The following is a 26,209-nucleotide window of genomic DNA, read 5'->3' on the forward strand; positions in this document are numbered from 1 at the left end:
GAGTACGCGCTCCACCTCTGAGCGCCCAACCACTGACACCCTGAGGAACAGCAGTAGAATATAGTCCAAGATGGCGCCAGAAGATGAGCACTCCTGGTTAGAAGACACACAGAGTCCGGCTGATGAAGAGCTGCCTCCTCAAGAGAAAGTTGACTTTAATGATGCAGAGGGGACACACCTTTGGGGAATCTCCATTTGCTGATGGTGTAAAACGCAAAATGAGAAGAAAACAAAATGAGAAGCCACGCCGTGGCTGCCACGCCGCTGGGTGACACAAACAACAGTGATGTGGGACTGAGCCTTCCTTTCCCTGAATGAATATTTTGATTGGACCCATGACTTTTCAGCTTATAATGAGGTGATTCAATCCATTTTCTGCTCATTCCAAATCACAAAAGCCTCACATTGTACTTGTAATTAAAATGTCCAAGCCCACGTAATAGTGAAAATGTATATATTCTGGAAGCTTGTTTTATACTGGAAGCTTCTTCCTGTCCTCCGTCTTGGTCTGTGCAGGTGAGAAGACTACGGTTAAGGAAGAAGGGTTAAGATTCACTTTTCCTTTCCCCCACGAGGTGCTTAGGTTCGTTCTACCTAGCTTGCTGCTGGCCCTGGGGTCAGCTGACCCTCTTCTGCAACAAGGTTCTTTCTGGGCAGGGAGGGAGAAGTCTGAGGTAAGGGTCTGACACTAGCACTTTGGGATTCAGCAGATGTTTAAAGCTGGCTACCCCATCCCCTAGACTCTACTCCAAGTCCTCTGTCCATATTACATGATTGGAACTCCCTCATCTACAGTTCTAACATGGACAAAGGCTTCTCCGTTTCCACTGGTTCCAAGAAACAAAAAACCCCTCGATGCCTTCCGATACCTTCTGCCAAGGGCTAATTGCCACTCGAGCAATTGCAGGGGCAGAATCTGAGATGGCCCTCTGCTGGTTCTCATCAGTAGCCAACAGCTGGGTCACAGGAAGCAGCCACACGTCTCTTGGCTCAGCAAACGTGGGCTGTGCACAACTCCCGCCACAGCCCCTCCTTCCTGTCAATGCAGCCCCTGCTCTCTCCACCGAGTCCCCCCTCACCCTTCCACTCGCACTGAATTTGTACCCCAGACCGCCAGGGGCAAATGTTACATTTCTGAGGAGGCCCATCCAAAGCCTCTTTCCTCCAGACCAAGTAACAGGATGAGATCTTCCCCCAGCCACCCTCCTTCCCTCCCTTCTGGAGAAGTCACCATCTCGGTGATAGCTCCCTCTCAGAGTACCAATTCTTAATCCAATCACCAACTCTGGCACCTTTTGTGCCTTTGTTCAGGGGAGGTATTTAAGAGTCAAGTCCTAGTTTGGGTCACTTTTGACAATGTCGCATCATGGCTTGCAGTGGTTATTCGGTGCCATTGAGTTGGTTTGGACTGAGGGCCACTCTGTGTACCATTGAAGGAAACCCTGCCCGTCCTCACAATGGTTCTTCTGTTTGAGCCCAGGGTCGCAGCCACGGTGTCCATCCATCTCATCGCCGGCCTTCCTCTTTGTCGCTACCCCTCTACTTTACCAAGTATGGTGTCCTTCTCAGGGACTGCTCTCTCCTGACCACATGTCTAAACTATGTGAGGGTCTCACATATGGTGACCTTGCATGTGGAATTTTTAAATAGTTTTATTGATATAAAATGCACATATCACACACTTCCATTGTTGAGTTGTTTTTCTAGAGAAGAGTTGCGTATACATCATTAGTTGTAGTGCACCCTCCCCGTTCCCACATTCCTTATTTGGACCCCAATTCACTTCACCCTCTGCCCCCGATCCTCAAGAAACCATTGCATCAGTTATTGTCTCTATGGATCACAAACTGGAAACAGCAGAAACAATAAGAAACAAAATGAAAGGAAAGAAAGAAATCATAAAATAAAAATAAAGAGGAAGAAAGAAAAGCCCACCAGCAATATTAAAATAAACCAAAGAGAAAATTCCTCTCATGTAACAAGCAAGAAATATTTGAGCCTAGAGAAAATTCAGGTTGGATCAAGAGGGAAGTCAACTGGCCAGGTATCATGTTATACTGTAATTCCACCCACTACGATCAAGTTTACAATAATCTCTGCCTAATAACAAAGGTGTTCACTGCCCTGGACTCTGTGGCCAGAGGGTATCTGCCAGAAACTTCATCTAAATCAGTCAACTGCAGGTGGATTTGGGGCTCCCACTGTCCTCCATAGCCTTTTACAAATTGGATGCTCACAAACTAAGTTCTGACGCGTTTCCCTTCATCATATTTGCATTTTGTTATCATCACCTTTGGATCACACAGGCTGGTGTGCTTTGTCCATGTGGACTTAGATGGGAGCTTATGTGGATACAAGCTGTTAGCACCCCAGATGCTATTCCAGTGAATAGCTGGGCACCATCTACTTTCTTCACCACACTTTGCTGTAGCACCCTCATTTTCAGTGGTCATGTCTTGAAGGAGAGTATCAAGCAGGGTGCATAGGGCATCTTGTATCTTAGTCAAACATTTTTTTAAGTGTCCTGATAATCTAAAAAGAAGGAGGAGGGTGAGTGGAAGATTCAAGTTTTATCGATAGTAAACTGAATTTAAAATATTCAATTATGATTCTGAATCCTTTGAAAATATTGTGTCTAGGCACTGAGAAACAGCACCCAGTCTTCCTGGGATCAGATCACCAGGTCTTTTCTCCTGCAGAGCTGCTGGGGGGCTAGAACTGCCCACCTTGCCATTAGCAGCTCAAGTCGAATCACCGCAGCACCAAGGGCTTCTTGTTGGATTTCGTATGTACTTGTGGAGTGAGTGAGGATGTAAAGTAAATCACAAGTTAAAGAATTAAGTTACTTAAAAAAGCATTTTGTCTATTTTTCAAATACCCGTCTTTTCATGGAAATTCTTCTATCAATTTCCTAAAACATTTATGTTTATTTATTTTGCTCAGATGAAACGAAGAGATACTTTGCTTGTTCTAGTGAAGGGTTCCAAAAGATGAACAGAATGTTCAAGTTGTTTCTTACGTCGTCCGAGTTGGTAAGCTCCAATCAGCACATGTCCTACTGACCCTTGAAGCCCATGTCTGCGACCAATAGCCATGAACTATGCACTTTCACGTAGCATCTACTACTTCCAGGCTTGGGGTGAGGAGGGCCCTGTAGATGGTGAACACGGTGAAAGGCAGAATCTGCGTAAAGCAGAATTTGGCCAGAGACGGGAAGCACCAGGATTTTCCACTAAAAAGAACCCATGGTGAGAATGTACTCTGTCACAGGCGGAAAACTTGCGAGAGGTGGAAAACAACAAGTTTCACAGTTTTCACTGTAAATAATTATCTTGTCCTTTTTGTTTCTTGATTTGAGTAAGATATTTTATATAGCTCTCCAATACCCTGTGGTTTTGCTCAGTTTAAAAAAATGCCTCTTCCCCACTTAAATAGAGATATCTATCTCTATATCTAAATCTATCTCTGTCTCTAACTCTATATCTATATGGCTTGCCATAGCCATCTCTCTCTCTCTCTCTCTCTCTCTCTCTCGCTATATATATATATAAAATATAATATAAATTCTTACCGATATATATATATATATATATATATATATATATATATATATATATATATATATATAAAATATCGGTAAGAATTTTCATTTTTGTGAGACTTATTGATTTTGACCCTTTTGAGTCTGACCGATGTTGCCTGCTAGAGAAAGAAACTTACTTCACAGGACGGTGAGAAAGAAGCTTTTCATACCAGTGGCCACATTGCAGCTGTCACTGTGGCCAAGGGGTGATTTGACTCCTTTGATTCAAATAGTAAGAGACTTAAAACCCAAAACAGCAAAACAAAAATAAAAGTACTTGAAGACAGACCGGTGGCAAATGCCAACAAAAGAGGTAATAAATAAAAATGCACAGACGGCTCACAAATCTAGGACAGACAGGATACAAACCCAAAAAATCCCTCCCTGAGGACAGAGACACCAGTTCCCCCAAACCTTCCTCGACATGATTCCCAGGTCCTTTTCTTAGTATGACAACCGTGTGTGTCTGTCCTTTAGCTTACATCAATGATGCGATGAATGCCCATGAGGTCCAGCGTGCCTTTCACGTGTGTGGTTATGTATCCCGTGGGCGCTGAAGGAAGACAGACCCCACAAGTTGGTGTCCAATCTCCCTTCCTGGGGGAGGTTACCTAACCTCCTGGACCCTCTGCTTTGTTCACTTAAAAAGGGACTCACAGCCACTGCTTGAGCTGCGATACATTTCTACTAGCAGTATGAGAGTAATGATAGCTAACGTTTGCCAAGTGTTTACAGGCGCCAAGCATTGTTCAAAGTGGCTTGTTCACGGTGCCATGTAATCTTCTATGAGTTAATAGAAAGCACTCTTATTGTAAGTATGATTCCTTTTCCTGATGACCTTATGAAAAATCACAGCTCTTTCCCAAGCCCAGTACTTGCGATTTCCCTCCCTTGATTGTATTCTTTCTTTCATCTGTTCTGTCTATCCATCCTTCTATGAATGTCACCCATGGGGCCTGCCTCCTTGCCAGGTCCTCCTTGTACATTCCAGGAGGTGGGGGCGGGGGTCGTTGTGATTTGTTTACCTTTGTATCCTTGGCACCTGCTTACCTTGGGGAAGGCTGTTTTATTTGGGAGTGAATGTGTGTTGTCATCTTGGAGATACGGAAAGTGAAGGCACTGTCGGTCACTGGCCGACACCACTAGAATTAAATAGCTGTTTGATGTTTTCAGTAAAAGCCACCGTTTATTTTTGAATTATGTTTTCACATGCCTTCTTTAAGCTGGAAAAGAACCAGCATAATGCAGTACAAAGGGTTTTTTGCTTTATCCATTTGCCTCCCCTGTTACTAAGACACACAAGAAGGATTTGAATAAAATGGGGATTTCAGCATATGGTAGCATGCGGTTTGAGTCTTGGTTTCTGAAACATCATGACTTTGTATGGATTTCTGTGACAGAAATGATTATAGAGAACCCACTGGAAAGCTAGTATGGCACGGGCCTAGTACATGACTGAGTACTGCAAGGGCGCTTTTCAAAGAGGGTAGCTTGTCCTAGCTAGAGACTGGAATGCTAAGTCTTGAACAGCATCTGCTTTCCACGGCTGTCTTTCCCCTGTAAGACTAGTACAACGCTCTCACTCCAGGAAATTCACTTATCACTTGTGTTTTGCTTCATTTCCCGCTTTTCTCCAAAGACGATCCAGTGCTTCTTCCTAGCAGATCGCAAGTACACCTCACAGGGCGTTATAAGCACGTTTACATCAGGAGGACTGGCTCCCAGTTTGGAAATCATAAACAGCACCTACATTGGCGTCTTCCACTTTAATTTAACTTTGGTAAGTACATTTCCTTTTATTCTTTGATGTGTCATTTACAAGAAATGGATCTCACTGATAGGCTGTGTGTGATAGTTCATTGTGCCAGCCTGGCCGATAAACACAAGTAGGATTAACTGAAGGGCAGAGGGACAAATGGCTCAATGAGCCTCACCTTGGTCGTTCTGTGCCTCAGTTTAAAGGGATACACTACCTGTGGGATACCTAGCCTGTGGACTGTGTCGCTGTAAGTTGAGGTCCCTTTAAGCCCACACGATTGGAATGTTCATCTCTGGAGCTGGGGACTGACAGTTGATGACAGTTGGGGACCTGCCTTGCTGTTTGCTGCCTGGGTATATATAGCCCAGCTCTCTCTACAGAAGGGGACTGGCAACTGGCAGCTCTCAAGCCTTGAAGGACTGCTAGTGTCTCACTGCTATATAATTTAACTGTTAATTTCTTGTATTATCTATCTGTATATTATTTAATGGTTTATTTCTTGAATTATATATCTATCTTTATAAATATATTTATATATAATTACTAGCAACCTGGTCTTGTCTCTCTAGAGAACCCTGTCCAACACACTGTGGTTTGTGAAAAGCAACTTGTTCGGTCATAATAACACACCTAGATAGGTCGTCAACCCAACAGTGTCAAAGTTTGCTTCCAATAGTCGTATATCCTTTAGAGAAATTAAGAAATGAAAGGAAATAAACACCTATGGCTTCTTACGATGTACCTACATACTTACTATTTCCACTTCTCTCCAATCCTCTCTGTAGATACAAGTGGTCATATGTGACTTCTCTTCAGCCCGAAGAACTTCTTTTAACATGTCTTGTCGCTTAGGCGACGTACGATGCCTTCTCTAGGCTTCTGCCCCACCTTCTCTGAAATTATCTTTATTTCCCCTTCATTTGGGGGGAAGGGTGACGCTTTATTCAGATAGGGTGCACATACCCTGTAATCCACTCGTTTAAAGGATATAATCAGTGCTTCACGCCTACTCACAGAGTGGTGCAGGAATCACCACCATCCATTTAGAATATTTTATTACCCCAATAAGAAACCCTAGACCTTGTAACCATCAGCCTCAATGCCCCCACTTCCACCCTCAGCCCTAGAGAGCTTTCTAGCTCCATAGATTTGTTTATTTTGGACATTTGATTTATTTATTTACTTTTTAAAAAATCATTTTATTGGGATCTCATACAAGTCTTATCACAATCCATCCATCCATTGTGTCCAGCACATTTGTACATTTGTTGCTATCATTTTCTTTCTTTCTTTTCTGCAATATTGTTTCTTTTTTAATTGTTTTATTAGGGGCTCATACAACTTATCACAATCCATACATACATCAATTGTGTAAAGCACATTTGTACATTCATTGCCCTCATCATTCTCAAAACATTTGCTCTCCACCTAAGCCCCTGGCATCACCTCCTCATTTTTCCTCTCCTCCCCCTGCCCCCTCCCTCAGGAACCCTTGGTAATTTATAAATTATCATTTTGTCATATCTTGCCCTGCCCAACGTCTCCCTTCACCTACTTTTCTGTTCCCCAGGGAGGAGGTCACATGTAGATCCTTGTAATAGGTTCCCCATTTCCAACCTACCCTCCCTTCACCCTCCCAGTATCGCCACTCACACCACTGGTCCTGAAGGAATCATCTGTCCTGGGTTCCCTGTGTTTCCAGTTCCTATCTGTACCAGTGTACATCCTCTGGTCTAACCAGATTTATAAGGTAGAATTGGGATGATGATAGTGGGGTCGGGGAGGAAGCATTTAAGAACTGGAGGAAAGTTGTATGTTTCATTGCTGCATTGCAACCTGACTGGCTTGTTTCCTCCTTGAGACCCTTCTGTAAGAGGATGATTTTGGACATTTTATATAAATGAAATTGTACGTCATCTTTTGTGACTTGTTTCTTTCGTTTGGCATCATGTTTTCAAGTCCCTTCTACTTTGTAGCATCCTTGTATATCGGGACTTCGTTTCTTTTTAGTGCTCCATTATAGGGCTATCCCACAATCCAGTTATCCATTATTCAGATGACAAACCCTTTTTATACATGAATATGCCGCTATGAACATTCATGTACACATGCAATGTAAGAATATATTTTTATTTCTCTTGGAGACACACCTGGAAGTGGAAGTGAGGTCATACGGTGCCCTACACATTGGATGACTTGCCACCAGGTTGGCAGCTTGAGGGAGAATGAAGAGCCTTTCTGCTCCCACGTGTGGGGCTGGGCTGACGAGAGAACAAATCCAGTGGCACTCATATATGTGTAAGAAAGAGCTTTATATCATGAAGCAATTGTGCATCAAGAAAACACCCCAGGCCAGCCCAACTCAAGTCTATTAATCTGATACTAACTCCCTCTTGGGATTCACACAGCCACATGCAATGATGCACGATGCAGGAAGATCACAGGCCAGTGGGTGCAAAGTCCTGTGGATCCTTTGATGGTGGCTCTGGCAGCAGTCAAGGTCAGCCAGCAGGAAGGTGAAGGCAGAGAGGGCTGGGGGGGGGGGGAGGAAGGGGAGGGTCCCAAGGCCCTCCTTATGAGAAGACCATGCCCACAAGGAGGCACCATCAGACTGTCACCTGATCGGCAAGCTGAATGCACCCCTACACTTTTAGACATCTTTAAGATGCCATGAAATTATCTACCCACCACAACCCATAAAGATTCACTCACAGAAAGCCACAGGGCAGTTCTAGTCTGTCCTATAGAATCACTACAAGTCAGGATCAACTCAAGGGCATCTGTGTTTGGTTTGGCTTTGGTTTATAGTCACATTGGAAGTAATGTCAGGTTGTTTCCCAAAGTGTCCCCACCAATATTCCTTCACACCAGCAGTTTAAGAAGGTTCTTTTTCTGTTTTGTTATATCCTCACTAACATTCATTACTTTTGTGTGTGTGTGTGTGTATATTTGAACCATTCTTCTGGGTGTGACGTGGTATCTCTTTATGGTTTGGATTTGCATTTCCTTGATGACTAATGGTATAAAGCAGCAGTTCTCAACCTGTGGGTCGTGACCCCTTTGGGAGTCGAACGACCCTTTCACAGACGTCGCCCGATTCATAGGAGTAGCAAAATGACAGTTATGAAGTAGCAACGATGATAATTTTGTGGTTGGGGGGCACTACCACATGAGGAACTGTATTACAGGGTACGGCATTTGGAAGAGTGAAAATCAGAGGATCTTTGCATGCACGTGTTACCATTTGTATCTCTTCCTTGGAGAAAAGCCTATTCATACTTTCCCCCCATTTTTAAATCGTTATCTTAATTTCATTTCCATATTGTTCATCACAGATGCATATAAATGCCATTCTTTTTTTGTACATTGGTCTTGTATTATACAACCTTGTTCAACTCATTCATGAATTTAATATTATTTACCAGCATTTATTTTTTAATACTTTTGGGGGAGTTACATCTTTAATCAGATATGATGCATATACCACATAATCCACTCACACTGAATAAATTTTTTGATTTCTTTCAGCATTTTAAATGTGCCACTTTAATGTCACCTGACAGGCATTGTCTGGGAATGAGGGATCTGCCCTTTGTTTTATCATCACTCCTATATGTAATGTGTTCAGATCCCTAGTGGTGCAGTGGTGGAAGCACTCGATAATTGTTAACCGAAATACCAGCACTTCGACCCATCAGCTGCTCCAAGGCGTCAGATGTGGCAGTCTGCCGCTGTCAAATGCACAGCTGTGAAAGCCTCTGTCCGAAAGGGGCACTGCCAGTCAGAATGGACTTCATGAAAACAGGCTGACATCAGATGCCACTTTCCTCTGAATGTGCTTACAATTCTCTCTTTATTTTTATACTGATTGGGATTTGCTGGTCCTCTGGGAATGTATGTTGGTTGAACTTGGGAAATCTTTGCCATTGTTTCTTCAAAAAGAAATCCTTTCTGTGTGTGTGTGTGTGTGTGTGTGTGTGTTCTTTTCCTGTTGCTGTTCAAATTTTTAAAAAACATTTTATTAGGGGCTAATAAACAACTCTTATCACAATCCATACATACATCACTTGTGTAAAGCACATCTGTACATTCTTTGCCCTCATCATTTTCAGCGCATTGGCTCTCCACTTAAGCCCTTTGCATCAGGTCCTCTTTTTTTCCCCCTCCCTCCCCGTTCCTCCCTTCCTCATGAGCACTTGATAATTTATTCATTATTATTTTGTCCTATCTTGCCCTGTCCGACGTCTCCAGTTTTGCATGTGTTGGAACACATATTATCCCATATGCCTCTAAAGCAATATGCATCTTTTCCTCCATCATTTCCTCCTCATTGTTCAAATGGAACAATCTCAGTTGCTGTGTCCCCATGGTTGTCTTGTGATGCAAACAGCTTATATGCTTGTTCGCCACTAACCCAGAAGTTGGAAGTTAAGTTTGTCCAGAGGCACCTGAGGACACAAAGCTGGAATCTAATCTAAAAACCAAGCCGCTGATGACCCAGGGAACATAGTTCTACTCTGACAGGCCCGTGGGCTCACCACGAGTCAGAGCCCACTTCTTAACAATTATAACAGAGTAACAGAGTAACCAATTTAGTAACGCCTGTGATGGCTCTTCCAATTCATTTCTTCTGACTTTTATAATCTTCAATCTGCTATTGAGCCCATCTAGTGAATATTTCACTTCAACTATTAAATTTCTCAGCTTTCCTATTTCTACTACTCCCCCCACCTCACCCCCATCCATTTCTATGTCGAGAATCACTATCTATTCATGTCTAGGGAAGCATTCTCCTTAAATCTATATATGTAACTTCTTTGAAATCTTTAGGTAGCACATAGCATGGACAGGTGTTCAAAATACTGTATATAGATTACTTTTAAATGTTTACTTAATTTTAGTTGTTCTTGAGAATTTTCTCCCCCCTCCCCACCTTGCTTAGCAGAGTGAATGTGGTTGTCCAATCTGTTAAGTTTGGGAATTATTTATGACTAAATTGAATCGAGGGGATTTGGGTAAATGATGAGTTTGTAAAACCACTATAAACAGGCTCGTGGAGAAGACTCAAGCAAAGGAGGCTGGGCAGTGATTTTTCCAAACCCAGAGATACCAATTTACAGTAAAATCACAGAAAAGTAGGACATGGCCAGTGTCTCAAAATATCCAAACCCTCTTGCTACTTACAGCATGACACACAGTCATGGCAGTGAGTGTTTGGACTTGCCTTCAGGAAAGAGTTCTTAAGAATGTCGGAAAATGAGTTCCTTGCTTGTGAGGGGCTGTACAGTGTTCCGGTGGGCATTCTGGTAGCAGCTTCTTATTAGTTCCTGTGGTTTGTAGGGTTTTTCCCCCCACATGAACTGACTTTTCTGTATTTCTGCTGGGCTATTTTAAATGTATCATCATCTTATATCACATACATCTTTTCAAGCTATTATATGGTTCTCTGGAATAAGGTAGGGCTACAAAAAGAAATTATCCTCAATTCTACCTTACAAACTGGATTAGACCAGAGCACATGCGCTGCTATAGATAAGAACCCACAGCACAGGGAATCCAGGATAGATAAACCCCTCTGGGCCAACAAGGAGAGTAGAGATACCAGGAGGATTAGGAGAGGGTGGGGGGTTGATCACAAAGATCAATCTAGAACCCCCTCCCAGGAGGAAAAGTAAGGGACAAGTGGGTGAGGGGTGATGGAGGATAAGGTAAGATATGGAAAAAAGAATCTATAACTTACCAAGGGTTCTTGAGGAAGGGAGGGCAGGGGACGGTGGAGAAAGAAATGGGGAGCTGATATCAGGGGCTCAAGTGGGAAGAGAATGGTATGAAAATGATGATGGCGGCATATGTGCAAATGTGCTTGACACATTGGAGGAATGTATGGATTGTGATAAGAGATGTAAGAGCCCCCAATAAAAGTATTTTTTTTAAAGGGGGAGACGATGTCAAGGAGTCCAGGAAGAAAAAGAATGTTTAGAAAATGATGGTGAGGTAGCATTTTATGATCCAGTTGATGTGCTTGAACTATGGAATAATATGATATATGCATTAACTCCCAATTAATAATAAATCAATTAAAAAGAAACAAAAAGAAATTATCAGAGTTAATAGCCTATAAAATAAGAAGTTATTCCAGGATATATTACATAATAACTGGATGTTTTTCATTTCTCTTTTTTAAAAATATAGAATAAAAATGTCAAAATAAGTCTGGCTATTACCATAGTAACACACTTTTTTTCTGATTCCTTCTTGACTCAAGTTCAGTGATCAGGTTTTCTGGTCCATTGTTATCCCTAGAGAAAACATCACAAAAATGAGAGGTAAGAGTCTTGTAAATTAATTATTTTACCTATCGGTCTGGGCTTCCAGGTGTAGCAAAGATAAAGGGTTATTTTTTTTAAAACCTTTTCATTGCTGCTCCACATAATATCATCCCCTGTAAATATCCTATGATTTTTTTAAAGTATTTGTTGTTTATCTTAAATTTAAGTCTAGCTGGGAGTATGCCCTTTATCACTGCCTGGTAGATTTTCTGACATACCATTTAGATTTAAATTCAAATTAAATCCATTTACATTGTTGTTGTGAGGTGTCATCGAGTCAGTTCCAACCCATAGTGACCTTGTGCACCACGGAAGGAAACACTGCCCAGTCCTGTGCCATCCTCACAATTGCTCGTATGCCCGTCGATGCTGCTATTGTGTCAGCTCATCTTCTCAGAGATCTACCTCTTTTTCTCTTCCCCACTCTTTTACCAACCATGATGTCCTTCTCCAAGGATCAGTCTCTCTTGACAACATGTCCAAAGTATCTGAGATGACGTCTTGTTATCTGTGCCTATAAGGAGCATTCTGCTGTACTTCTTCCTAGACAGATCTGTTTGTTCTTTGGGCAGTGCATTGTGCATTCAAGATCATTCACCAACAGCATAGTTTCAAATTCTTCAATTCTTCTTCAGTTTTCCTTATTCAAATAATGTACAACTTTCACATGCATATGAGGCAAATTAAAACACCACGGCTTGGGTCAGGCATACCTGAATCCTCAAGGTAATATCCTTGCTTTTCAACACTTTAAAGAGATCTTGTGAAGCAGACTTAGCCGATGCAATGCATCATTTGATTTCCTGGCAACTACTTCGATGAGCATTGATTGTGGATTCAAGCAAGACAAAATCCTTGACAACTTCCATCTTTTCTTCATTTATCGTGATATTACGTCTTGGTCCAGTTGAAAGGATCTTGGTCTTCTGTATATTTAACTGTAAGCCATGCTGAAGGCTGCAGTCCTTGTTCATTAGCAAGTTGTTCAAGTCCTCACTTTCGGAAAGCAAGGCTGTGTTATTTGCATATCAGAGGCTGTTACAAAGCCTTCCTCCAATCCAGATACTGCATTCTTCTTCATATAACCAGCTTCTCTGAAGATTTGCTCAGATCCTGATACTGCATTCTTCTCCATATAACCAGCTTCTCTGAAGATTTGCTCAGATCCTGATACTGCATTCTTCTCCATATAACCAGCTTCTCTGAAGATTTGCTCAGCACACAATTAAATACGTACCGCGAGAGGATGCAACCCTGACACACACCTTTCCTAATTTTAAACCATGCAGTATGCCTTTGCTCTATTTGAATAACTGATTCTTATATTCTGTACAGGTTCCAACATGAACACAATGTAGTACTATGGGATGCCCATTCTTCTCAAGGTGATCCATAGTTTGTTATGATCCACACAGTTGATTGCTTTGGCATAGTCAATAAAACACACATAAGCATCTCTCTGGTAGTCTCTGCTTTGAGCCAAGAGTGGGAGCACCCCACATCTATTGCTGGGTGGTGGCAGGGTGGGTGTGAACTCCTGTCAATCATTGGTCCAACGGTGCAGGAGCACATCCTGGTGTTTACTAAGTGGGAGCTGCAGGAGGCAGCAAGTAGGGTAGACATACACTGCTGCCAGTTGACTGCAAACATGGGAGATTATGCTGTAGTTTGTTGGATAGGCCTGGTGGGGGTGGGGTGGGGGTGGATCATGTGACACACACCAATGCCAGCCATTGGTCTGGTGACATGGGTGCATGAGCTACCATTTGCCAGGTGGGCAGAGTGGACATTGATGAGTACGGTGGGGTGAATTACTGTTAGAAATCAGCCCAGCTCTACTGAAGAGCTTGAGTGGCTGCAGCAGTGAGACTGGAGCCCACGGGTCACTGAGAAGACAGGGGCAGATAAGTGGGCTCCTTTTCCCATGGGACATGAGTGCCAGAGCATACCCTGGGCCGCAGCCAGCAATTAGGACCTATTCTGGACCAAATGGGTGACAGAGGGAGGGGAGGTTGCAGGGGGTAGGGGTAGGGCATGGTTACAAGGAATGATGCAAGGGTTTGGTCTGGTGAAGAATCTCCTGCTGACACTCTAAGGATCTATGCATCTGTGTGCACCACCCATTCTAACGGCCACAGAACAGCCCTGGTTCATAATCCTGTCTGGTTCCTGGCTCCCTCTTTCCTCTGTGGTCACTAGGATTCCTGGAGCTCTTGCCTTCCTGTACTTTCCTTTCTTTTATTCAGTTCATGTCCTGCCCACCTTGGGTCACTATCGATTTGCCCGCATGGTTTCTCTGCTTCCTGTTGGTCATTCTATGAAGTGGCCTTCCTGAGTTCTTATCTAGGGTCACTACTTGCTTTGTCTTAAGAAGGCCATGCTGTACCTAATCAGCTGGGAGAGTCCCTCTGATCTATAACTCTGATCTATAACTCTCCTTGTTTGCTGTTTTCATCTGGTCTCTCTTGCCAGTGCGCGATCAAGCTAATTTTTCATCTTTTAAGAGTCGGAGCTCTGAGATTGCCATCTCTATCTGCTTCACTTGACTTTCCGAGTCTGCTGTGAAGGGATGGCATGATGTGTCCGACTTACCTGCCCTCTTAGGCTGTCTCAGTCATACCTTTCTGTGGCTTGCGCCTTTAATCATTATGTATCGCACCCTTTATCCCTGGTAATTATTGTTCTGAAATCTCCCTTGGCAGTTACTAAATTAATATAGGCAGAAGCATTCGTTTGATTAGTATTCCCATGAGGTGTCATCTTCACCCTTAACTTTTAATTCATCTGTGTCTTTATATGTAAAGTGAATGTTTTATGGGTTACATGTACTCAGCTCCAACTCACTGCCATCAAGGCAGTGCTGACTCCGACCCTGTAGGACACAACTGCCCTGGTCAGTTTCCAAGACTGTAATTCTTGATGGGAGTACAAAGCCCCATCTTTTTCCTGAAGGGCGCCTGGTGGTTCCAAGCTGCTGACCTTGCAGATCGCAGCCCAGTGCATAACCACTTCGGCGTCAGGGTTCCTAGGTAACAAAGCTAGTTCTGCGTTCATTTTTACTCTAATCTGGAGATCTCTGCTTTTTAGGTGATGTTTTCAGACCATTTACAGTTAATGTAAGTGCTGATATTTTTGTATTAGAATCGTACCATCTTGCAGGTCATTGAACTTTTAGTTAGTCTCTCTAATTTGTTTTTTTCTCTTTTATTATCTATATTCAGATTTTTCATTTCTATGTTATCTCTATTGTAGACTGATTATTTAAACAAAAAAATCACAGTCTTTGAAAGGTTTACACTATACAGCTAGATTAATCATACTCCACTCTCAAATATTATAACATACCACATGAAATGTCACAATTGCTGTTTATCAAGTCCTAACAGCATAGGGGCAAAAGTATGAGACAAAATACTGTTATCTGGACTCATTGCTATGGTAGTAAGATTAATTCATGATTCCTGTTTCATTATTTTATCAGTAAAATACTTGTAGGAAAAATGTGGGGTACCTTACTGATAAATACAGTCAAAATGTTGCAGAAACGATAGATAACTGTTGACAATATTCAAATTTGCTTAAATCTTTCAATATTACATATAAAATAAGTGATTATGTGCCTTTTGTTTTTCGACAGCTATCATGTCAATGGAAGAATGGTTAGTAAGGGTTAGTTTACATCATGGATTAAAACTTTACGCTACTGAAGGAACGCTATTGGATGTTATTCGAGGTAAAAGTCAGCAGATAAAAATTAAATGGAATTCATAGATTCTTTCAGTAAACTTTGACACCTACTAAATGCTAGACCATGTGCTAAGTCCTTGAAATTAAAAATAACAATAAGAGATTATTGTGACCCTTGAAGAGTTTACAACCTGATAAGAATTACATATATGAAGGGTAAAAAACGAGAATTGAAGACCTGTGGTCATTGCTAATGCTGTTGTTGTTGCTGCCATGGAGTTGATGTAAACTCACAGCAATTTCATAGGGTATTCAAGGTTGTGACCTTTCAGAAGCAAAATCAACAGGCCTGTCTTCTGGCATGCCACTGGCTAGATTTGAACTGCCAGCCTTTAAGCTGCTCGTTAATCATTAGCACTACCTAACAGAGGTCTGCAAAGAGCAGTATAGAAATATGAAGTATATTCTTACAGTAGCTATATTAAGGATAATTATAAACAATATTTTATAAAGAGAATGTTTGCATATAAAATTGTTATAGAGAATCTTGTTCAGTGCATCACAATTTTATTTTGGGGAATCATCAGCAAAAATCCTTATTTTCTCGTAGAGTAGTCATTTTGTTTTCATATGAAATTGGTTGTTTTAAGCTTATGAGTATTGATATAATTGCCCACATTTCTCCTTTCAATTGTCTGTTAACAACTGTTAGTCCAATTTTTGGATCCCCTTTAGTATCAGTTTACCCGATCATTAATCCTGGATCCTGCATTGATTCTCACCTTCCTTCTTATTTTTATTCCTTGACCTCTACCTTAATATGATGCTATGTGGAATGAAAAGTAAATATATATAAATATACATTTTGTAATATCTACATTATGTATTATGTACATTGTATTTTATGGAAAGAATCATTTGTGGAGCTTTAAAAAAGTAGTCGTGTCTAATCCCAGCAGGTACCAATTACAAGCAGATCTCTAAAGGTGGGACACCACATAATCTGTCAGTTTGTCATTCTGTGGTGGCTTGAGTCTTAGTGTGATGCTGGAAGGTATACCATCAGTAATTCAAGTACCAGGAAAGTCCCCAGGAGTGGACCCTTTTCACCAGAGCTTCTGACTCATAACAAGTAGACATTCCACTTTTGAGGGAATAACCACTGAAATAGCCATTATGCAGAAGAGCAAGACGCTAGCCGGGAGTATGCTGGAAGACGTGCCCCTACCTTGGAAAGAACTTTAGAGATGGCTTGGGAAGAGCTGCCTCCTCAAAGCACAGTCGACCTTAATGACCCGGATGAAGGAAAACTCCCAGGACCTGCGTTTGCTAGTGGCATGACGCAAAAGCTACAGAAGAACCGCTACAGCCATCATCCATTCACAGTTGGAATCTGGTCTCTAGGGGCACTGCTCTAGAAAAATTGAAAGTCATCAAAAATGAAATAGATGGCAGATTGATAGTCTAGGTGTCCGTGAGCTGAAATGACAGATGTCGGCCATTTTGAACCAGACAATCATATGGTGTACTATGCTGAGAATGACAAACTCTAAAGAAATGACATCACATTAATCTTCAAAAAAAAAGGTGTTTTCAAATCTATCTCGAAGTACAATGCTATCAGTGATTGGATGATAACTAAGCACCAACAAGGTTGTCCAGTTAATACAGCAGCTAGTACTCAAAGTTATGCATGATCTACTAAAGCCAGTGGTGAGTTAATTGACGAATTCTACCCAAGAACAAACAGATCTGTCTTGAAAGAAGTACAGCTACAATGCTCCTTGGAGGCCAGGGTGGAGAGACTTTGTCTCACATACTTTAGACTTATTGTCAGGAGGGACGGGTCCCTGGAGAAGGACATGGTGCTTGGTAAAATTGGTAGGGGGAGGGGAGGGACACAGCGACAACAAGGAAAGGCCTTCAACAAAATGAATCCACTTAGTGGCTGCATCAATGGGAGGAGGATGTAAGACCAGGCAGTGTTGGGTTGTGTTGTGCACAGGGTTTCTCTGAGCTGGAACCGACTCAGCCGTACCTAACAACGGCAACGAACTTCTTCAGTCTGCGATCAGGATGCCTTGATCATCACTGGTAGTTGGAATGAGAAAGTTGGAGACAAAGGGGAAGGATCAATAGTTGGGAAAGACAACCTTGGCAATGACACTGAACTGGAGGGTGTATGGTGAAAAATTGCAAGACCAGTGACTTCTTGAGGAGCCCTGATGGTAGAGTGAGTTATAGATTGGAATGCTAGCCCCAAGGTCAGCACTTCAAATCCACCAGCTGCTCTGGGGAAGAGATGAGGCTTTCTGTTTCCATAAAGTCTGATAGCCTTGGAAACCTGTTGTGTTGGTCCGGGTTGACTAGAGAAACAATCCGTGGACACTTATAGATGTGTGTAAGAGAGAGTTTTATATCAAAGAGTAACTGTATATTGAGAAAACATCCCAGCTCAGTCCAGATCAAATTCATAAGTCCCATATTAGCCCTTAAGTCCAATACCAGTCCATAAATCCCTCTTTAGATGCATGCAACACATGCAATGATGCCAAATGCAGGAAGATCACAGGCCTGTGAGTGAAAGGTCGTGTGGATACAGTGGCAGTAGAAGCATCTCAAAGCTGGCATGGGTCTCCCCGTGCCTCCTCCAGTTCTGAGTGTCTCAACAACAGGAAGGAGAAGACAGAGAGAGTGGGTCCAGCCTCCAGCGAACTATTTATCTCTGTGGTGCCTCCAAATGAGGTCATCAAGCTGCGACCTGATTGACAGACTAACCTCCATGCCTTCACTCTTAATTTTACCCTCAAGTTGACAGATTATTTAATTACTGCACCTGTCCTATTATGTCTTATAAGGTCGCTATGAGTCAAAATTGACTCAATGACATCGAGAGAATGATTTCTTCATTGAAAATAACATACTGTGCTGTACTATATTATATTGGTGGGAGGAAACAGTGGAGACACTCAATATCAAGAGCCAAAACAAGGCTAGGGGGTCAACTGTGGAAGAGACCACTAATTGCTCATATGTAAGTTCAAGTGGAAGCTGGAGAACATTTTTTAAAGTCCATGGAAGCCAAGTTAAGACCACGAATATCAACAATACAAACTCACTGCCATCGAGTCGAATGTGACTCAAAGTGACTCTATAGGACAGGGTAGAACTGCCCCTGTGGGTTTCTGAGACTGTAGTTCTTTCTGGGAGTAGCTCTCTTCACCTTTTCCCCATCATGAATACATCCCACCGGGTTTAGAGACCTTCTTAAGAAGAGATAGGATGCATTGAACACTAGCGACTGAAGACCAGAGAAGTTGTAGGATGACATCGAAAACATCGTACACGCAAAAAGCAAAAGATCGCTAAAAAGGTAGGAAAGAAAGAAAAGACCAAAGTGGATGTCAGAAGAGACTCTTGAACACGGAGTTGCTAACGTGAACGGGAGAGATGAGGAGGTAGAAAAGAGCTGAAATGAAAACGTCCAACGGCAGCTTGAGCAGACTCAGGTGCAAGGGCTTGGAGTTCGAAATCCAAAAAGGAAGTACGCACTCAAATAATTCCAGCCTCAAGTTCCAACGCTCCAGGATTCCATGGGCAAAGTTTTGAAGGGTGCAGAAAGCCTCACTGGAACATGGACGGGACACAGGGCCACTGTGTCAGCAAGCTGATGAAGCGCCAGAAGCACTCACTTGTCTATGCCAAGAAAGGTGAAAGACAGCTACCTGGCTAAGCAGGCCATTGGAAATGAAGAGATCCACAGAATGAGTAAAGTTGGACACCATTGTTAATCTCGCATGCAGAACTTTGCTGGAGGTAATCCAAAAAGGGCTGTAGGAGTATGTTTGTTGACGAGGACCTGCCAAAAATTCAAGCTGTATTCAAGAGAGTACAGGGAATGAGGCACATCATTGCGGATGTCAGCGGCATCTTGGCTGAAGGCAGAGAGTACCAGAAAGATGTTTACCTGTGTGTCAGAGTGTACAAAGGCTTTCAACTACATTGGTTGCAACAAACAAAGGATACTATTGCAGAGTGGGAATCTGAGAGCCTTTCTTTGTGCTCCCATGGAAACCACATTGGCCAAGAGGCAGTCGTTCAAGCAGAACAAGGGGACCCTACAAGGTTTAAAATCAGGAAAGGTGTGTGTCAGGGTTGGCGCCTCCCCCCATACTTATCCAAACTGTACGCTGAGCAAATCGTATGACAGGCTGGACTCTCTGAGAGAGATGCAGCATCAGGACTGATGCCGTGGAGTTAGGGGGCGGGTGAGCAGGGCTGCCAGAGTCCAACGATGTATCTGGTCGACTAAAAAATAATAGTTACATGAATGACAATGAAAGGATTGCACAACCCTTCTTGATATGATGGAACTATTTCATTGGCTGATATGTGGACGAAGTGCCAATAAAGCTGTTTGAAAAAAGAGAATGCATCTTGGAAGAAGTACAACCAGAATAGAAATGAGGCTGGGGAAACTTCATCTCACATACCAAGATGGACTAACTAATCCCTGCAGAAGAACTTCGTGCTTGGTAACATAGAAGGTCAACAAAAACGAGGAAGACCCTCAACACAGGGCTCAAACGTAAAAACAGTGATGAAGATGGTTCAGGATTGAGCAGTGTCTCATTCGGTAGTTCATAGGGGCCCCATGAGTCACACCTGGCTTGATGGCACTGAACAACCAAAGAGGCAGAACAAGGCACCTGCAGCTTTGCACTGGTCCCTGGCCAGGTGAGTCTGATGTTTAGTGAAGGTGGGGAAATGCTTGTATATGTGACCCAAAAGGCATGTCTGTTTACGCCATCATTGCTTATAATAGGAAAAAACTAGAAACAGATAGTCACCATTAGGGGAAAACAAATAATTGTTGGTATATTCTGTTAAAATGAAGGAAATAGATCTATATAGACCAGTGGTAACAGAAATAACTCAGAAACATTGAATGAAAAAATTTAAAGTGTAGAATAGAGTAGAAGTATGTTGATCTAAAATTTAGATATATATCTGTATTGTTCATTGATGGATTAGAAATAGATGCAGAGAGGACCTGATGCAAGGGGCTTAAGTGGAGAGCAAATGCTTTGAGAATGATTGGGGCAGGGAATGTATGGATGTGCTTTATACAATTGATGTATGTATATGTATGGATTGTGGTAAGAGTTGTTTTGAGTCCCTAATAAAATGTAAAAGAAGAAAAGAGAAAAAAATGATTAGGGCAAAGACTGTACAGATGTGCTTTATACAATTGATGTATGTATATGTATGAACTATGAAAAGAATTGTATCAGCCCCAATAAATTGTTAAAATAAAATTTAAAAAAAAAGAGTCCCCAATAAAAAAATTTTTTAAAGAAAAAAAAAAGAAATAGATGCAGAAATTTCACAATACTGGTTGCATTGAGGAGAACTGAGGAGTAGGTTCATGGGAAAGCACAGAGGGGTCTCTAATACTGTTGGCTTTACTTCATCTACATTCTGAAAATATTGAAACAAAACTGACAAAGGGTTTGTACTGTCCCATTTTTAATGCTCACCTTCTAGGTGAGCGCTTCAAACCCACCCAGAGATGCCGTGAGACACGGGTGTGGCATTCTCCTTCGGCAGAGCCACAGCCTTGGAAGCCTGTGGAGCTGTCCCACTGGGCATGCATGGGTTGCCCTGAACCAGGATCTGTGCCAGGACAACAAACAACAACAGGACTGCTGTTCCAAGAGGGTGGGGAAAGAAAACAAAAAGAAACTGAGTGGGCTCTTGAAGTAGTGTTGTACCCTAAACAATAAATGTGCCTATCTTGTGATCAAATAATTACATTTCTAAAGGATGAATTGCTGGCCATAACAATATTTCTCATCCCATATGCCTGCCTGTACCATGACCTTGCCTGAATATTTTTTTATTCCCAGAAGAGATGAAATGAAGTCTAATCAAATGGAATTACCCTTCATTTCATCTCTTCTGGAAAATAAGAAACAAGCGATTTTTAACTTGCTGTCAAGAGTGAGGTCGTACATCCAATCTACTTGTATTAGAGCATAGGTCCTTTAGCATTCTGAGTCCAAGTGCTCATGGTCGCTTGTCAAGAGACTGCCACAATGTACACACCTCACCTTGATATTCACAGAACCGCTTCTTCAGTGGAAACTCGGGGTTGTAATGAACAGAAGAAACCTTCTTAAAGTTCTGCCGCACGTGACAGGTGTCCAGGTGACAAAATGCCCCTGTGCCAATGATGTGGCATTACTTGGCTTGATTCTGAATTCAACCTATAATGGTAGGTTCCTGGCTTTCTTTCATGTAGAGCCTTTTGTGTTTTCTAACAGAAAGAGCTAGCTGGCTGTACAAGTGAAATTCATAGTCATTATGTAATGTTTCCTAAGAATGCTTCAAAATGGGCTAGGTTGTTGACAGGTGTTGACTTGGGTGAAATGAAGTAAGGTGGTCTGTAGGGGGTGTGGGTGGAGGGTCAGGGGTGAAGTACTTCAGAGTTTGATTAGTCATTTAGACTGTTGAATGCAAGACTTGAGATCTGAAACATAACCGCCACCACCACCAAATTTATAATAAAAAATGTTTTTTTAAGTAAATAAAATCAATGAGTGAGGGAGGAAGAATGTCTAAGAACTCACCCTGGAGCCCTGCGATGTGGTTGGTTACACAAGGGGCTGCCATCTTCATGGCCAGCAGTTTGAGACCACCAGCCGCTTTGAGGGAGGAAGACTGGGCTGTGTACTTCCATAGACAATCACAGTCTTGGAAACCCACCATGTCACTGTGAGTCAGCACTTTCTCAGTGACAGAGAGCTGGTTTTATATGCTTCGTCACGTTGCCGTATTTACTTGCAGGTGTCTTGTTCCAAGTACATTGTAAGTGTAGGCATAGTTTGTATGTTCTTAGATTTGTTGGGTACTATCTAGTCAATTTCCACTCATCGCAATCTCATGCAATCACCCGATAGTGTTTTCTAGGCTGTAATATTTACTGAAGAGAACCACCAGGTCTGTCTTCCATGGAGCCGTTCGATGGTTTCAAACTACCAACCTTTGGGTTTGCAGTTGGGCATTTAGCCATTGTGCCACCAGGTCCAAGATTATATGCAACATGGATAGACGTTCAAAATAATCAACAGAAAAACTATCAGGGAAAGGTTGCAGGATATAATAACAAGGTATAAAAGCCATCTTACCCCAAATGAATTTGAAGTTATAATTTTTTAAAATCCTACAATTAGGCAAACCCACAAAGCTTCTTCAAATTTAAATTCATGACCATCTAGTAGATTCTGAGTCAAAACTATCTTCTAGAATGGGGTAGAATTGCTCCTGTGGATTTCTAAGATGGTAAATTTTACAGGAATAGAAAGCCTCATCCTTCTCCCAAGGAGCAGCTGGTGGTTTCGAACTGCTGACTTGGCAGTTGGAAGCTCATCTGATAACCTACTACACCACTGGGACTCCTTATTCTTCTGGTTGTCAGTGGTATAGTCAATATCCTTTGTCAGCACCATAATTAAAATACATGAATTCTTTTTTGGTCATGCCAAGGATTTCGTTTTACTTGGCTTCACAATTAACACCCATGAAAGTAGCATCTAAGAACTCAAACAACATGCTGCATTGAACAAATCTGCTACGAAATACTCCTTAACATATTAAAGAGAAAGATGTTCTTTTGAAGGACTAAGGCGTCCCTAACCCAAGCCACAATATTTCCCATCAACGCATAAGCTTCCAGTGTTTTCAATATGGCTAATCTTCTTCTCTAAGAGATTCTCATGCTGGTAACAAACAAACAAAAATTCTCACGGTATCAAGTTGATTCCAACTCATAGCAACCCTGAAGGACAGAGTAGTACTTACTGTCTCTGTGGGTTTCCAAGATTGTAACTCTTGACGGGAGCAGAAAGCCTCATCTTTCTCCTGAGGAACAACTGGTGGTCTCACGCTGCCAACTTTGAGGTTAGCAGCTCAGCGCAGGCCCCTCTAGGCCACCAGGCTCCTTCGTAAACACCTCACTGTCCAGGATTGAGCCAGTAGCTTTGTCAAGTTATCTGGCCTGAACTGTCCCTTTCTTTCATGGCAGGTATTTACCTGGGCTTCAGTTTCTCCGGGTTTTGGGAATATAAAAACACCACGTGGTACAACCTGACAGAGAGCATCTACTCCCAGCTTGAGCAAGGTAATTCTCCGCACGCTGCTTCAACTCCAGTATTTCTCCAACGTCCATGACTAGATCGATGTTCACGAACTCTCTCTGCTTTGTTGCTGCATTCACTTCCTTTACTTCCTCTGCTCCCTTTTAACCAACGGTGTGGTTCTCCTCCTCAGATCTCCCCGGGCTGTCGATAGTGGACATGGTTTTAACCAATAACTTTTTAGTGCTCCTCACCTCTCTGGGTCTTTTCGTAAGTGCGGACCTGCGCTTCCCAACAGCTTCTGTCTTAACGGTATGTGCCCCGCCTTGTAGCCAGTCGTTAACACGAACTCTCTCTGTGACACAACGAGGAAGTATTTGATGTTTGAGAGTTGTCCGCTCGGAACTGCAATGCTCCTATCCTTTAAGAAAGCACGGAAAAGCTTAATGCCGCGTTCGTTTCCTTTTGTTCGGTAGGGTTGAATAGACAATATGCCTTATTGCTACACCACTTTAGAGTAAGTTCAAAGTCCCAGAGTGGGGAAAACATTTCTCTATTCATTTTTTTGTTGTTGTAACTTCATAGGTTTCCCAAATACACCAAGGTAAAATAGTATTACATACGGGATGGGGGGGGGGGGTTGTGAATTCCTGCCAATAGTCAATTTGGTCTTGGTGACCCTAGAGGACAGGATAGAACTGGCCCTGTGGGTTTCTGAGACTGTAACTCTTTCTGTTGTGGAGACTGGTGGTTTCGAACTGCTGACCTTGCACTTAGCAGCCCCATACGTAACCCACTAAGCCACCAGACCTCTGGCATACTCTTACATAAAAATAAGTACTGGGATTGAGAGAAAGGATATATAGGTTGAGGTGAGGATATGCAATAGATTGTTGTTGTAGGTGCCCCCGAGTCTGTTCCAACACCTAACCACCCTCTGTACAACAGGGTGCAACAGCACAACACCCAGTCCTGCTTTCTCGTCACACTTGTTCTTATGTTTGCGCCCACTGTTGCAGCTTCTGAGGCAGTCTGTCTTGTTAAGGACCTCCCTCTTTTTCTCTGCCCCTCTATTTTACCAGTCACCATGTCCTTCTCCAGGAACTGGCCTCTCCAGATAACCGGTCCAAAGTATGTGAGATGAAGCCTTGCCATCCTTGCTTCTAAGGAGCATCAGGATGTGCTTCTTCTAAGACAGCTTGGTTGGCCATCCACGATACTTTCAAGATTCTCCCCCAGCACCATGATTCAAACACAATGATTCCTCTTCACTCTTCCGTAGTCAGTATCTAACTTTCACATGTCTACAAGGCAATTGAAAAGACCATGGCTTGAACCAGGTGCCCCTTCGTCTTCAAAGGAACATCCTTGCTTTTCAGTACTCTAAACAGATCCTGTGAAGAAGATCGACCCCGGGTAACTTGTCTTTTGACCTCTTGACTGCTGCTTCCATGATCATCAATTGTGGATCCAAGCATTTGACATACCAATGACACAGCTTTCAGCATCACAGCAACACACAAGCCACCACACTGATAGACAAGTGATGATTCCCCCACCCCCCACGCCCCACCCAATAGAGCTTAGATGTCCTAAGCCTTGGTTACACAGTGGGTTAAGTATTGAGCCACTTACTCTAAAGTCAGCAATTCAAGCCCACCAGCTGCTCTGCAGGAGACGATTACAGTGTCTGAAACCCTATGGGGGCAGTTCTACTCTGTCCTACCAGGCTGCTATGAGTTGGAACAGATTCCATGTGGCAGTGAGTGAATATGCCATTATGCTGATGAATATTCCATTATGCTGGTGAATATTCCATTATGCTGGTGAATATTCCATTATGCTGGTGAATATGCATTACTATTGAAGGTGTCATCTCCATGCCACAGTAATGTCTGTTTTGAGCCCATCTCTTTTGAGATATAAAAAGAGATTAAGCCAAGCTATCAAACAGATGGGGGAAGAAAGATGTCAAACAACATGAAGATCTGGCAAAGAGAGACAGCCTTTCTTCCCCTAGAACCAGGGCCCAGAATTTGGACTTCTGGTTTCCTAAACTGTGAGAAAATAAATCCCTGTTAGTCAGAGCCATCCACCTGTGGTATTTCTAGATAACAAAGACCGTGTCTACTGGACACGTGATAGCCATGCTACATAAATTATCAAAAGGCGTGCTTTGATCACAAGTCGATTACCCCAAAAATCAAACCCACTGCCATTGAGTTGATTATGACTCACAGTTACCCTCCCTTTAGGACAGAGGAGAACTGCCCCTTCTGGTTTCCAAGCCTAAATCTTTACAGTAATAATAATAATAATAATAATAATTTCCATTGACAGCATTTTAATTGTCATGCTTTGTTAAATGTTTCAGTGTTTGAGCAAAAATTAAAACTTCTGTTTGTCTTTCTTTCTGTCTTTCTGTCTTTCTCTCAGTTCTCCAGGGCAGACTTCTGTGGCTTTGAAAGGGTAAGTAAGCCTTGCCATTTCCACGGGTTAGCAGCCTGGGTTGACTTGGTGGGCTAAGAGATAAGATGCAACACAGCGATTCTCTTTTGAGGTGAAAAATAAAAAGTCTCTTTTCAGCCATCATTGAATCGTGCTTCAAAGCCCCCCCTTTGTCTCAGCAGCAAGCCTTCCTCTGCACTGTGGGTCCAAGACCCACAGGCTGGCATAGCTGTGCTTGTTCAGGTGGGGCGTTGCCCAGGGTTGT

At 42.5% G+C, this 26,209-nt stretch overlaps 1 protein-coding gene across 1 annotated transcript in view; it reads left to right on the plus strand.

Moving 5' to 3' along the window:
• The first annotated feature begins 1,590 nt into the window (after positions 1 to 1,590).
• Positions 1,591 to 26,209, plus strand: part of CATSPERB (catsper channel auxiliary subunit beta) — a 147,149-nt gene continuing 122,530 nt past the window's right edge. The window contains exons 1-9 of the mRNA XM_075531640.1: positions 1,591 to 1,603; positions 2,944 to 3,032; positions 5,223 to 5,363; positions 11,608 to 11,668; positions 15,309 to 15,404; positions 21,486 to 21,635; positions 23,445 to 23,540; positions 23,690 to 23,808; positions 25,933 to 25,965. Of these exons, the coding sequence (XP_075387755.1) occupies positions 1,591 to 1,603; positions 2,944 to 3,032; positions 5,223 to 5,363; positions 11,608 to 11,668; positions 15,309 to 15,404; positions 21,486 to 21,635; positions 23,445 to 23,540; positions 23,690 to 23,808; positions 25,933 to 25,965 (798 nt within the window). The remainder of the gene's footprint in view (positions 1,604 to 2,943; positions 3,033 to 5,222; positions 5,364 to 11,607; positions 11,669 to 15,308; positions 15,405 to 21,485; positions 21,636 to 23,444; positions 23,541 to 23,689; positions 23,809 to 25,932; positions 25,966 to 26,209) is intronic.

This window comes from Tenrec ecaudatus, chromosome 14 (assembly GCF_050624435.1).
Source record: "Tenrec ecaudatus isolate mTenEca1 chromosome 14, mTenEca1.hap1, whole genome shotgun sequence".
Lineage (NCBI taxonomy): Eukaryota > Metazoa > Chordata > Mammalia > Afrosoricida > Tenrecidae > Tenrec > Tenrec ecaudatus.